This window comes from Protomyctophum parallelum, assembly GCF_964188405.1.
Source record: "Protomyctophum parallelum genome assembly, chromosome: 9".
In the NCBI taxonomy this organism is placed as follows: domain Eukaryota; kingdom Metazoa; phylum Chordata; class Actinopteri; order Myctophiformes; family Myctophidae; genus Protomyctophum; species Protomyctophum parallelum.
In genome coordinates this window covers 26,435,132-26,450,214 of record NC_139706.1, presented here as the reverse complement: position 1 = coordinate 26,450,214, position 15,083 = coordinate 26,435,132, and the positions used below count along the sequence as shown (strand labels likewise).

The 15,083-nt window shown below is 39.9% G+C and overlaps 1 protein-coding gene across 5 annotated transcripts; it reads left to right on the top strand.

Moving 5' to 3' along the window:
* Window positions 1-2,903: 2,903 nt before the first annotated feature.
* p4ha3 (prolyl 4-hydroxylase, alpha polypeptide III) lies at window positions 2,904-13,086 on the top strand. Of its 5 annotated transcripts, XM_083772679.1 has the most exons (13): window positions 2,904-3,268; window positions 3,675-3,829; window positions 4,002-4,225; window positions 5,754-5,903; window positions 6,014-6,065; window positions 6,357-6,517; window positions 6,672-6,848; window positions 8,835-8,899; window positions 9,205-9,364; window positions 9,479-9,541; window positions 10,155-10,223; window positions 10,841-10,937; window positions 11,750-13,086. In XM_083772679.1, exons 1-13 carry the CDS (start codon window positions 3,081-3,083, stop codon window positions 11,818-11,820), a joined length of 1,632 nt encoding a protein of 543 aa, XP_083628805.1. In that variant the 5' UTR covers window positions 2,904-3,080; the 3' UTR covers window positions 11,821-13,086. The 5 variants fall into 5 exon arrangements, 1 of the variants encoding a protein (XP_083628805.1); XR_014569714.1 differs by lacking the exon at window positions 11,750-13,086 and having other exon boundaries at window positions 9,483-9,541; window positions 10,841-10,909; XR_014569715.1 differs by lacking the exons at window positions 10,841-10,937; window positions 11,750-13,086 and having other exon boundaries at window positions 6,672-6,852.
* Window positions 13,087-15,083: the final 1,997 nt, after the last annotated feature.

The following is a 15,083-nucleotide window of genomic DNA, read 5'->3' as shown; positions in this document are numbered from 1 at the left end:
TGAATCTTCAAGACTTTATGCTTTCTAAAACTCTTCAAAAAAATTAGGCCTGAAGAAAAAATATATAGGCTACACAATAATTGAAAAATACAATTGGGGTGGAAAAGGTTTTCAAGAATGACATGAATGATGACAATGGATTTACAGGAATACAATGTCAGATGCTACATGGTAGCCTACTTTTGTATACATGTGTATAATGAGTCAAAATGTTTGTTTTACGTAGGCTACAAACATTTGTTTAGATTTGTGTGACTTTTGGTATTTCACAAAAGGTTTACTGCCAAGCATTAGGCAATATAATAGCGTTTACTCTATTTGATAGTCTGCAAATAATTACTTGCTGATGTAACGTTTTTGGCCCAGTGTTTAGTGTGCCCTTAACGGTCCTGAATACTGACGTAGGACTTGCGTACAGACCAGACGAGCCTCTTGGAGCTGCTCTCTACAAAGTCAACTTGTTTACCAAACAAAGGGAAAATTCAGGGTAGACTCAGGAGATTGATGTTAATAATCAGCTAGTCTGTTAATTACTAAGCAGAGGACAGGGGACATGATGTTCTCTAACTGTACACTGGGGACCTTGGTAATATGTTTATAATGGATATTCAACTGCTTAATGACATTTTTTGATTGATCCGTCTTTCTAGATCATTGCAGATGCAATTGCGTAAGGTGTTGTAATTAGCAATTCGGCAATTCTATCAATAGATGAAAGGATATTTATTCCTAGGTATAAGGTTGAAACCTGAGGTATTTCCGTTTGCAGTCCTGGATATGTAACGGCCTTACCTAGGGGTAAAAGGGCACCGCAAGTCATTCATAAACAATACATAATGTTGTATTTAAATCTTCATTTTATTCAAAAACAGACTTCAATTCATCTCATCAAATTAATCATAATTATAATAATATACCGGTATACTGATCAGTGATATGTAAATGTTTATTTACCATTTGCATTTACAGTAATTAAGACTAGCCATGCAGTTTGACAAGACTATTATGCTTTTATACTATTTTATTATTTATTTATATTACATATATATTACAAATTTTACATTTATTAAGTATGGCACAGCCATTGAATTAGGCCTTGATCATCACCACCACAACACAAGACTTAACAATACTTTTCACTTTCTGTGTAAAGATGTACACTTCAAGTTGACATGATTTGTTTATGTGTCTGAGCTGTACAGAGGATATTTGGGATTCATCAAGGGAATATCTTATCTGGCTTCTGTTTCATGACGGGTTTGTATTTGATCAAATTAGAGCAAGATGCAGAATATAAAATATGAATATTTGTTTAGTTCTCTGGACCAGAGCTGGTAAACATGTTCTATTGATTTTGTCAGTGGGCTTTATTTGATATTAAAATACATTTTAAAAACATATAATTTGTATGTTGTTTGATTGATTGATTGATTGAAATATTTATTAACAGTTTGCAGAATTACAGTACATTCCAAGCACAAACTCAATACAAAGACTGTTAACTGTGAGTGGACGACCCAATTAAGCATTACACTTGTTTACAACAGGGTCAACATTTAGAGACACGAATAGACACTTCTATATAGTTAAAGAACAGAACAGGAATTCATCATAAAGGAAGCAAAAGGGGAAAATGGGGGGGGGATTCAGATTTTACGGGGGCCAGTTTCGAATTGCAGCCGTCCGTAGGTGCCCTTTGAGAGCGGTTTTGAAGGAGTCAAGGGATTCACATGTCTTAATGACTGTTGGTAGGGCGTTCCACATTTTGGTGGCATAGGAGCGAAAATAATTTAGTCCCTTGTTTGTGCCGAATCTGGGTTGTACATGGTTTGTTGCACTCCCTCTGGTGTTGTGGGTGTGGACTTGTATATTACAAATGGCATCCATGCACATGCCACATAGGCCTATAGACTTTGGCCAGACAGCGCTTCGCGTGTTCGAGTCCCGTTCATGACGGCCTGCGTCTCTCTCTCCCCTTCTCTCTCTCCCTCTTTCCTGTCGCTCTTCACTTGATACTATCAATAAATGAAATGAACATTCAAACATTAACAGATACTCAAAACATTTACAAGTAGGCCTACAGTAGGCTACTCAAGTAGCCCAAATATACTGTCACTGTTTATCAACCAAGACAACTATACCTTGCGACCATGGTATGATCATTGGTGCCGGTTACAGTAGTGGCTCTGCAGTAGCCTACAGTTTCGCCATTAGATGTCACTATAATCCCAAACTATGACCGTATACAGCCATACATTGAACATAATAAAGATGGTCAAGTAGGCTATATAAGATTAAGAAGTAGACTATAAGTAGGCAGCAAGGCTATATAAGAAGTAGGCCTATAGCTCTTTGGCCTTAATTGCCATTAGAGGTGTATTTACACGGGGGATTGCCTACATCGTGAACAATCACACCTAAATCGTTGATGGGCTATAAAATGTGACATTTGTAGCCTGTTCATTAAAGAAGATCACACTCGTGTGAAGTGAGGGTCGCTTTTTGTTTTATCATAGGCATCATCACATCACATTCCGTGCTCAGACAATCAAATCATTGTCTGATATCTGATTATATTTATCTGATTATATTTGAAAATGGACACCATATGCACCATATTGTTTTGTTTTTTAATATCCTATAGCAGACCTCGTATTGAAGTGTGCTTTCCTGTGCTTTAATATTCTACAAACATAACGTAATCAATCAATCAATCAATCAATCAAAGTTTGGACCAAATCTACACAGGTTAGCCTAGCCCTAGGCAGGCCTAGGAGGTCTAGGATAGGCCTACATCATGTCGACTGTCGAGTCGACCCCCAGGGCGGACAGCGACAGCCGAGCGCCTGAAAGCTGATCAGGCTGCAGAGCTGAGAGCTCTCAGCAGCGGCACAGACATACTCGAGGCGCATTTGATTTGCACAAGACGGCGGGACCAAGCGCAGCTGATAAGCTCTCCAAAACCAGATAGAATTAGGGACTTAAAGCTATCTGTGTCTGTGACCAAACTTTGGAAATCACTTCATGCTGACTGGCAGTAGGCTATCACGGATTCACGGAATATTTTTTGCGCACTCAATATGGATTATTTTAAATATATTTATTTTATTTGGGGACTTCTGAATTTAGCGGTGATTCCCAGAACCTTTTGTGAAATGTATACGTCGCTACTCAATGTTAAACAGGCTATTGATGTTGAACGAAAATTGATCAGTTATTTAGGAACGTACATCAACAACGAGTTAGAGAGACTGGAGGACGTAAAAAAGTGAGTATTAATCATGCATTATGCTTGTGCAGAATGTTTTGCAGAAGTTTTGCGTGTGTGTAAGAGAGAGAGAGAGAAAGAGAGAGAGAGAGAGAGAGAGAGAGAGAGGAAGCTGCGTGCGTGCATGAGAGTGATACTGATGCATAAATTAGCTTGCAAGTTGCGTGTTGGTGATGGGGGTGTTAATGTGCAGAGTCGAAACAAGAGATCTACAGGGGTCTAAGTTAATTAATAATGTTAATTAAATTATTCAATTTATATCAAATAAATAAGATTGCAATATCAGTATGTTCTTTCAATAAGGACTCAAGGAGATGATCATGATGTTTTAGGGTAGGAGCAGTGTTATCATTGGAATAAGGCTTTTTAAACCATTCCAGTTCCCTGGCTATGTTGTCTTCTGCAGGTTCTATGCAAAGGTGTCTGATCTTCACCAGCATGTTTATGATGAATCATCAACCACAATGGCAAACCCACTGTTAGCGTTCACCCTGATCAAGAGGCTCCAGTCAGAGTGGATGAATGTGGTCTACAGCAACGAAGCCCAGGAGAATACACAAGGTTGCTTACATAAAGGCTTACACTATACCTCTTAAAGACACATCTGGTGCTCATGTCTGACAACACCTCAGACTAAGGTTTTTACAGGGATCCATCATTCCCCTCTCCCCATGTGTCCTCTCATGTCATCACCCCCAACCCCCTAACACCCTTTGCCCCTTCTGCTGTTTAGCTCTCAGGTCCAGTTACACGGAAGAGGAGGGCCGCCTTCCAAAACTGGAGGACCTTCAGGGGGCTGCTACGGGGCTGATGAGGCTCCAGGATGTGTATGCTCTTCAAGTGGGGAGCCTCGTACAAGGTCGTTTCCAACGAATTACTAGCGGCAAGCCTATTGATATCTACATGCCTACAATATCTATTCCTCTATCTGGTGATGACTGCTACCTGGTTGGAAAGGTACACCTCCCCCCTCCTTGCTTCCCCAATGTTTTTCCTCATACTGTATATACTAGAAGCTTGCGCAACCATTGCAATTTGAGTGAGACACACAAACTGTACATTTTGAACGAAGGCAGACCTTATCTTTGGCCACTGACCGCGCTTCGGTCCATCGCATCACGGAAGCAGCCACAGCCACAACGCTGGGTTGAAAACGCGGAGGTAAAGTCAGTGACGTATCACCACCGCAAAGCACAGGCGTAAACGGCACTTCCGCAAACTCTGCATACGTCACAGTCTATGACTTGGCCACCCGAACTGCACATAAAGTTGTTCACACACAACTATATTATCTATGCTTGTACATTGGCACGCACATGGCTCTAGGCAAAATCAGAAACACTCATTATTATTTGATTAGTTGCATTCTAGCCTGCCATGTTTTAAAGTAGTGTTTAACCCTCAGAGTATATATTAATAGAGACGGCACCCGGAGGAAACCCTGAGGCGAAATGGACATAGTGGCCGAATTTGGTATTGCAGCGCTGGGCCAGAGCTGGTCCGTTGATTATCATTACGCACGTTCATGATGACTGACACGTGAGCGCTGTTTCATACGAATGCATGCAATGATAGTCAACGGCCAGCTTGTTCATGTGTTTGGCCCAATCCATCCCAGAATGCACTCTGAGCAACTTAATGCAAGTGGATGGGAGGAGAAATCCGATGCCGTCTCTATTAATTTATACTCTAGGTTTAACCTGAACTGGAAAACAAACTACAAAATCAGCCCGAGTTTCATGACCCTTTAAGGCATGATTTAAAGGAGCTGTGGATGAGTGAGGACATTTGGCAGATGGTGTCATGTGAATTTGTTTCACTGATTAACATCAGTGTAAAACTAATTTGTACAATGCCTGTTGGTAATTCTGTGGCAGTATTCCAGAGTCTAGACAGAGAGGGGAATGGTGAATTCTTCCCACTGTGGAACTTTTCTTATACTAAAACACATTCTTCTATCATGCAAATATGAAAAGTCAATCTATCCTTTGTTTCCTTTTCTTTTTTCTTTGAGTGCTTCTAGTAGGGAAGGGCATTGTGTGGGAGAGGCCTTGTATGGAAAATGCATTATCCCACTCTGGAAAAGTCAACAGGAATCTAGAGACTGGTAGCTGAGATAATCTCTGACTATCTTTAAACAGATGCTTAGTTACTTTGGGAGGGTGTTGTCAGGCACGTAGTAACAGCTGGCTGCAACTGCTTTTATATGACTGTTAAAACAGTCTTTAAAGACAGAAGTTTTTTTAAACTGCTGTGCTTATTAGTAAATGTTTCTTTGCAAAAATGCAAAACAGTTGTAAATGAAAATGATGGAATAGATTGTTTGAGGTAAGCATCAGCTAAATCTGATGATTCGCCTTTGAATAAGATAATACTCACTGTCCTGCTATTTGTGTGGGGTGTTTCACAGGAAAAGTATTATTGCTCTGCTTTAGTGTTGCCTACATAATGACATGTTGGAATAATGGAATGTGACTATTTGCAGGTTGCCTATGAGCAGGAAGATTACTACCACTCTGTTCAGTGGTTGGAGGAGTCAGTGCGTTTGTTCAGAGGAACAGGAGGGGACTGGAGCCCCGAAAATGAAGGCACGTTAGAGGATGCATTGGACCACCTGGCTTTCTCTCACTTCAAGGTGGATTTGATTTGAAAGACTCACTCACTGCAGCACCAGATGTACTGTAAGCCAGTCAGCCTGATGTAATGCACTACGTAAATACTAAACTTGAGTCACTGTTGTTTCAGACAGGAAATGTTTCCTATGCTCTCAGCCTTTCCCAGGAGTTACTCCATCATGGTAATTCTTTCCAGTTATAAAACAGTGCACTAATTTTTTACTAAATCCAACAAGTCTAAACTAACACCATTTCCATCAAGCAGCAGCATTATCTACAGTATGTCTTTGTTGCTTTGTAAAGGTATACTGTATTCCTAACAAACTATGCATTTACACTTTTCCATATGGATTCCAAGAATCATGTATGATTATCATAATAAATGCTTGAAAAGCATGTGCCTACCCATTTGATTGCATTTTGGGATACTGTTGCCTCTCTTAAAACTGTCTGGGTTATTTATTTCCTCTCAGATCCAATGAACGGGAGAGTTTTGCTGAATGTTGAGAAATATGAGAAGTTGCTCATTAGTCCACCGTTACCTATGAATGGTGATGGATTGAGGAGACCCAACACCACCTATCTAAGAACAAGGAATACCTACGAGAGACTCTGTCAGACCCAAGGCACTCAGGTATCCATCACTTCATCATTTCTTGAATTATAGAGAGAGGGTATACCTTGCTTTGTGTGAAAGTTTAGTATTCTTGTATATAGAAAGGAAAAGGAAAAGGCTACTTTCTTGGTTCACAACTGACAATAAGCTTCAAATATACTTTCTTCTTCAGCCAAATCATTATAAAAACCCCAGACTGTTCTGCGACTATTTCACCAATGGAAACCCTGGACTGCTGCTGCAGCCAATAAGACGTGAAGTGCTAAGCCTACAGCCATATGTGGTCCTGTACCACAACTTCATCACAGACTCTGAGGCAGAGAAGATCAAGCTGTTGGCCCAGCCAGGTGTATGTATGCACAGTGAGCTCTCATTCTCAATCACATTCAAGAACATTGATCTTAAACATTGAGAGTTGCTGGCAGACTCCGCATATATGCAGATTTAGGATGATTTAGTCTTCACCATGTATGGTTATCCAGGCTTACATGAGGTCAGTGTCGTGATCTTCAGAGATGGCCATACATGGTGGTGTGATGTGTCACGAGGTGTGATGTCATGTGTTGTGATGGAGATCTAAGGGTCTCCATGACGTCGCGTGTTGTCACAAGGCATGATGGATTGTCAAATATGGTGGTGTAACGGACGCGAGACGCAGGCTTTCATAGTAAATGTGACCTTTGGTCACAATTATTTTAGGAAGTTCCCCATCAATCTTTCTGTTTCCTTCTCACGGTAAAACCTTTTGGACCTGTGCTAAAATGTTAGATGTTTTCATCTGCGTTACAGGACAACTTTGCTTACATTGGCAGGTTATAAACAGCTTCCGTGTCAGAACATTAATGACCGGATTACCAATAGAATTGTTGGAATCTCAAATAGGTTGTAATGCAAAGGCCTCAGTCAGGCCTAAACTTTAAAGCTGCCTTATCGGTTCTTGTTTATCTAATACCTGCAGGGACAAACAGTAAAAGCACCATCAGCCTTGCACAAGCAAAGATCATCCACACTGTTGGGAGTGCCTTTATTTTGTGATGGCATTCAAAGGAAAGTAGAACATTGCTGAATGGATTAGACATTTCTAAGAACTAAGAAACTCATTTGAAAAATAGTTGTATTTGTTCCAACAATTTTGTGGGGCTTAGAAGTAATATGGGATACATTACTATTAAGACTTGTCCAAGTCCCCCAGACTGCCAGACTGTGCAAATTACCACAGGCTCCACTGGTATACGTTTATCCCAATATTATAACATATCACTATAGTAGCTATTGGACGGTTTATTGCATGGAGAGATACAATATTGCTATAAGAGAAATATATGCTGACTCAGTTGTTCTGGAAATATCTGGTAACTCAAAATATGTCCTATAGCTGCTGTGAGTTTTTGGCTTCCATCCCCTGCTCAGTTAGAAAGCCCTGTACTTATTCCGTCATTATGTCAGCTTGTGGGTTGATTAAAAACAGGCCCAGTAGATTAGTCCTTTGGAGCAGGAAGAAGTCAACTGTGTCATCAGCATGACATTCATTTTGCTCTTGTTTATTTGCAGGATTTCAGTTTTTAAGTCTGAAAGTATAAAGCTAAAGGTAAAGATTTATTCCTGCATTTTCCATAGTTCCATAGTCAAGGCTGGCAAATGACGTCATGGGGTGCATGATTCATGAATAAGACAAACATAAAAAGTCCATATACTTGGCTTCCACATGACTTCACAAGGCGGGCATGCTTAAAGCAAGAATTAAAAAGTCCATAGTCTTGGCTGCCACATGATGTCACAAAGAAAAGCTAGGCATTGGAGGGGCTAGTGCCCCTAAAAAAAACCTTTAGGTGGTTTGAAGAGTAATAGACTCAATTCCTTGCATCTAGACTTGTGTATTCCTTTTTTCTGTGTACAATTTGTTTTTAAGTTTTTAAAAACTGATCTTTTATATTAGCCATGTTATGAAGTGATACCAAAATATTATGGCTACCCACACAATGCAAGAGAATTGCACTAGAAACTATGGTTCAAACTTCAAGGTGTATATTGTAATTTACACATATTGTCCAATACAGTTTGTAGCAACATTATAGGTGGTGAAATTCTTGTACATCAAGCGTCTGGGTATGATCAAAAGCGAGTCAGATAAGGCCATTCCATCAACTTCCATCATGACAGCTTGTGTGTGTTCTTGCCTTTTGTTCCTCCACATTCTTACCTATACCTACAATGCATCTGTTTTAAGTTTTCATTTTGGGCATGCTCACATGCCATTAATCATGTTGTGACAATGGGTAGATGGAGCTCAAAGCTTTGTGAAAGTAAAATGCTGTTTTCTAATTTTATTGGTCAGTTGCAAAGATCTGTGGTGGCATCTGGAGAAAAGCAAGCAACAGCAGGATATCGCATCAGCAAGAGGTACAATATGTCATGTTTAATTCCACTGTTATACTGTCTTACTTTAAAGTACTTTGGAGTTTCTCCTCAGATCGTATGAAACGTGCTTCTGATTGCATAGCCTATGCTTAGACCCTTCTTTTAAAAATAATAATAATACATTTTATTTGTAGAGCAGCTCTCAAGAATAATGTCACAAAACGCTTAACAGAAGAATACATGAAATAAACCAATAAAACATAATAACAACAATAGCAGATGAAAGAAGATAAATTAATAGGGTAAAATATTTGTTGATAAATAACGATGTGACTATTATTTTACAGTGCATGGCTAAAGGACACTGTGCATTCCATTGTTGGGCAGCTAGACCAACGGATTTCCAAACTCACAGGTTTGAATGCTCATCAACCATATGGCGAGTACCTTCAAGTAGTGAATTATGGAATTGGTGGACACTATGAACCCCATTTTGACCATGCAACGGTAAGTGGATTTCAAAGCTAATTTTACAGGTATAAAAAGTTCCATTATGGTTTTGCTGTACATAGCTAACTTTTAAATTACTTTCTGTTTCCATGCAACATGCAATGCAACCAGTCAGCTTCAAGCCCTCTGTTCAAGCTTAAAACTGGGAATCGTGTGGCAACCTTTATGATATACGTAAGTGAATTATTACTAAAACAGTTATACACTATTAGTGTATGTGGACTTTGTGGAGTGTGTTTGTGTTACAGAACATCACTTTTCACACACACACACACACACACACGCACACGCACACACACGCACACGCACACGCACACGCACACACACGCGCGCACACACACACACACACACACACACACACACACACACACACACACACACACACACACACACACCAGACAAAGAGTCAGGTGAACTGAGGGGAGAGATGACAACAAGTCTATAAACCTCTTCTGACCCTGATTGTGTTCGACAGTGTTTTTGACCCCAATCTGGGTGCCCATTGGCAAAACAGACGAAAAATAGCGCCCTCTTTTCCTTTGAATTTGCCGTTAGTCAACAGTCTGTCTCGAGAGACTAGATTGACCCTTTACTCTGATTATACAGTATATAGTGTATTTTTTTCCCACTATTTTTCTATTTGAGATTGTTGTATCGTATCGTGTATTATTAATTATCACTATTATTATCAAGATATGCAGATGAGTGAATGTATTTAATATTTTTTGTGTTTATTGCATGTGATTATTTATCTTGAAGTAACAGTAATTGGCGTTGTGCTACACAGCTCAGCTCTGTTGAGGCAGGTGGATCCACAGCCTTCATCTATGCTGACTTCAGTATCCCTGTTGTGAAGGTAAATGCACCACTTACAGAAGTGGGGTCTGGGCGGCCCCAGGGGTCCTTGGGGGTTCCAGGGGTCCCCAGCAAATTGTGTTAATTTAGAATCAGTTTAACCACTTCAACCCGACAGTATATTGGCTATTTGAAAAGAGCCAATCCATGTGAGCTTGCAAAAACAACGCAAATCTTGTATGGGGTCCCTGGCATAACATATTTTCAGATGGGGTCTGCAGCCAAATACATATTATTTTGGGGGTCCTTGACATGGAAAAGTTTGGGAACCACTAACTTAATAGTGTCAGGCATTACAAAGTTTCCCTTTTTGTCTTTTTACCTCAGTTATTTTACACTGCCCTGTTTCTGTGCACAATCACATTCTAACATGAATGTAAAGTGGCTATTGTTTAAAGTTAAATTAATTGTTGTTGACACAATGACACTTTACTGCTCCCACTATGGTGTTCAGCCTTTTATTGGGGTTTCACTTCACTGTCTGGGAATTCAGAATATAAAGTGACTGTAGAAGCTCTCAGTCGCAGTTCTCTCACAAACTGCTTCTTAATTATACTTGGAACACAGAGTTTCACAACATAACTGAGGCTATTCTTTCCACTGTTTCTCATATTCCAGAATGGTGCCATCTTCTGGTGGAATCTCCACAGGAATGGCCAAGGGGATGGTGACACCCTGCATGCTGGCTGTCCTGTACTGGTTGGGGACAAATGGGGTAAGAGACAGTACTACAATGAAGTTATTCTATCATACAGGAGTCATTGTATGAAAGTTAGACAACATCTGTACTGTATTATAGTGCAAGTCAGTCATAGAGTGCTGCTCTGGGATGCTAAACATATGCTACTGGTTGGCTTCTACTCCACACCATTTCACCTCATCCTGGATACATGTGGCCAGGACCAAACTGATGGTCACAGACCACAGACGTGTGTGTGCTGTGTAGTCACAGTGGCAGGATTAAATATGGGAAACATATTGGATTGCATTTGCATATAGGTTTCCAGTTTAGTTTGCCGTGGCTTTGTTTGATTGGCTCGGCATCAGCAGCAGATTTGAACTGGGAACCATGCATGTGAAGGTGTCATGTGTCTTTCCAGTTCAAATCTTCTGCCGAGCAAACCAAACGAAGCTATGGGAAAATTAGCTGGAACAGGAAACGGGTATGCCACCCTCTGGAAACTTGGGGCCAATTACCTGTATCTATTCCCTGCACGTTCATCCATACAGCAATAGAGGGTATGCGCATGCTTAAAGTGATCGAGTGGCAAATTGAGTGGCAAAGCTACAGGCAAAGTGAGTTTAACATTGTTTAATGTGGTTAAATGCAGATAGGACTTTTCTGTTTGGATGTCTGGGCTGTCAGACCAGAAAGTAATTTTTTGCCACTCATTAGGCATTCCTGCATAACTTCTGGGTTTGATGATGATGTCACGCGCATACCCTTTATTAAAAAGAGAATGTGTTCATTATTAATTAATTATTCTGCTTGGATGGCTGGGTGATCGAGTTCATTTTTTGTTCCAGTGGCGAATAAATGGATCCATGAACACGGCCAAGAGTTCCTGCGTCGCTGTAGTCGTGATCCTGAAGAGTGAGAGGGGTGGAGCAGTATGTGAGACCGCTTGGAGAACAAGACACAGCCTCCTAGGGGCATGCTTGCAGGCGGAGAGAAGGAGGGAGCGTCTATTCACCGTGTGAATAGACGGGGGAGGTTAGAGCTATTACGGAACAGCCTGCATGTGTGATTGGAGCTCCAGGCTGCAGGCTCCAAGAAGCAAGGATCATAGAGCGGGCACTGCTGGAGGGGCAGGAACAGCACAAGGCTGCATTGGTTTTGGGAAGGTGGGGAAGAAGGGTAATCAAGTCTTTGGCAGCTGGTCTCTCTAGCTCCAACTGCTCGCTCCCTGCAGATGGAGAGAGGCCTCTACCCTCACACACTGGGCTGGTTTCAGTTAACTGTGTCATGCTGTTTGCCTCAACACTGAAAGTGTGCTGTTCCTGAACTATACAGCCTTCAAAAACAGATGCAAATAATTTGCAAGTTACAACATGCAAATTGCCACGCTGATGATTCAAATATTCAATATTCAAGGATATTGTTTCAGAACCCTTCTTATCTAATCAGTTAGATCAGAGTTGAGGAATGTAGTTTAGACCAGCACGCCCTCAAGAGTTAAATTATCACTCCGGATTTTGCTGTGTGCTATGAGTCCAGGGGAACTATCAGTGTGAGTGCTGACCAGAGGAAAAGATGTGGTCATCATTAGTCATAAAAGACGGTTTAATCTTGTTTACACTTGACTCACCGTCTTGTGGCTTGTGGAATTGTGGAATTGTTGAGCCAATTCTGTGAGCTTATTCTTATTCTTTCAGCTGTGGAGGTCAGGCACCATTAATCATGTACTGACTGTAAATCAAATGGGAAACTGGGAAGCCATCTGCTCTAATGTTCATGTCTGAACACTCACGCTGTCTGCATACCAGTCAGTTAGATGCTCGTGCCTATAAGTAGGTCAGAGAGGCGAGCTCATCTGAAAAGAAAGTTCATGTTTACTGTGTGTTTTTGAACAGAGGGTGAGCTGGAAGCTAGACTGTAATGTGGGGGTTTTCAAACGTTTTGGTGACCAAAAGGCACAACAAAGGGCAAGTCAAAATCCCAAGGCATGGCCTGTCTAGTATTCAGAGGTGCTCTATCAATTCTAGATATAGATTGATTCAATTTAAAGTATTGCACAGATTTCATTATACTCTAAATCTAAACTTAGTCAAATGTACCCCTATGTGTGATAAATGTGATATTGCAGAGGGTTCTCTGTCACATCATTTTGGTTTCAAGTTCAAGTTTATTGGTAATTTATCAGTGGACAGTGTAATAACCAATTTTTGCCGTTTAGCAATATTTGGTTGCTCTGATGAGACACTGTGGCCCTTCCTTCCCACCAAGGACAGATCCTTAAGGCAGGTATGGTTGCTGCAAAAACAATGTATAGGCTACAGATAAACTGGAAGTCTCCAACTTCTCCGTGTTTCAAGAGATGGCTCAACGAGATGCTCTCCATTGCTAAGCTGGAACAAATTCATCATGACGGACAAAATATACAAGCTACAGTTCCAAAAAATGTGGATGCCATTCCTTGCAGTACAAGTTGAGTAGCCCATATGTTCTGTATATCTGGCTGCTATGGTGCAACATAACTATCCCTGCTCTCTGATGGTCATCAATCCCACCCATATGTCCCCTTGTTTTTGTTTTGTGTGTGTTTCTTGTACTTTTCTGTCATTTGATGTCTTGTACTGTTGTGTTGTGTCTTGTAATTGAATCTAAATAAAGTATGTAAAAAATATATATATCCCATCCCAAGCCACAACTGTGTAGTCTGTATTCAGAGCGAAATTAGAACTACAAGCTTCTAGATCCGCTATTTGTCACTGTGACAATTTATCGAATTAGTTAATGCTTTATGCCTAGGACCTATAATAGGTTTGCTTCCCTTTCTGTGTATGTTGATGAGGTTTATTTGTAAGTGAAAGTAATGTAAGAGAGTGCTGCTCTCTAGTGGTGAAGAAAATGAACAAATTGAGCCTGTAAAAGAACACCAGCTCTGGTCCATAATAATAATAATAGCGTTAGAAGGAGTTGAATAACGGTATTTTTGATTGATTGATGAATACTTTTTTAACAGTTTGCATGGACAAGCATAGGGAAGTACAGTACAATAGGGGAGAACGGGGTAAGATGAACCACTTTTTGCTTAAGTTGTCCTGGAAGCAAGGCAAAATGAGATAGACAGTAAAATCTAATGATCTACCCATATTGCAGGATCTATGACAAAGGGCCATGAAAATATGACCTTTTTGGCTCAATTTGCCCCAGGTAAGGTAAGTTGATCCAAGTCGAGGGGTAAGTTGAACCACATGATATTTTAATGTTAAAAGCTTAAAGTTGAACAGATAATGTATTCACTTATCGATAATAATATAATAACAGTTTTCCCTTTTGCAAATAGTCTTATTTATTTGTTTATTTATTATTTAAACAATATTAAGACAATTAAATAAAGTTTGTTATTCAGAACCTTATATTTGCAATATTGTTATTACAATATTGAAAACTTATAATTTTAGTAGAAAAGACTTAATGAAAAAAAAATATGAATAATGATTCCCATTGACTCAATTTACCCCCGGACATTGGTTCATTTTAGATTTTACAGAATTTGCTACTTCAGACAATTTATTTGCTAAATGATTCACATGGTTCTATCCATTGGCAAATCATCAACATGTATGATATTACATTTTAGACCTAGGTACATTTTGCTTTGTATAACAGTAATTTTACATGATGTTTCGAAATTTTACTTTGACCGACAAAAACTGTTTTTTCTACTTTCACTGTGGACTTTTTATCTTTCATATAGCCCACTAGCCTTTACAAATGACCTTTTTTTTTAATACCATACCATTCAGTGAGTAGGCTACTCTTTATTTTTAGGCAAGCTGCTGTATAATATAGCATTCTAATTGTAACATAAATTAAATGTTATTTGATTAAAGTTAAATACAATTGAATGCATTGCTTGAGAAAACAGATATTCACTTTACTGTTTTTAATTGCGACTGTAGGTCGCAGTTTACTATGAAAACCTGCATTTGCATGTCTGTCAGTCACGCCTTGTGACACGCACCATATATGGCCGTCTCTGTTAGAGTTAAAGATTTAGGATTTTTTTGGCTTGGGAAGCCGTGAATATCCATGGCTTGCGATATCCGTGGATACGCCTAGGATCCGCCTATATATTTATTATATCGGCTCAGATCGTGGAGATTGTGTATATGGTGTATTTTGCCCTGCTAC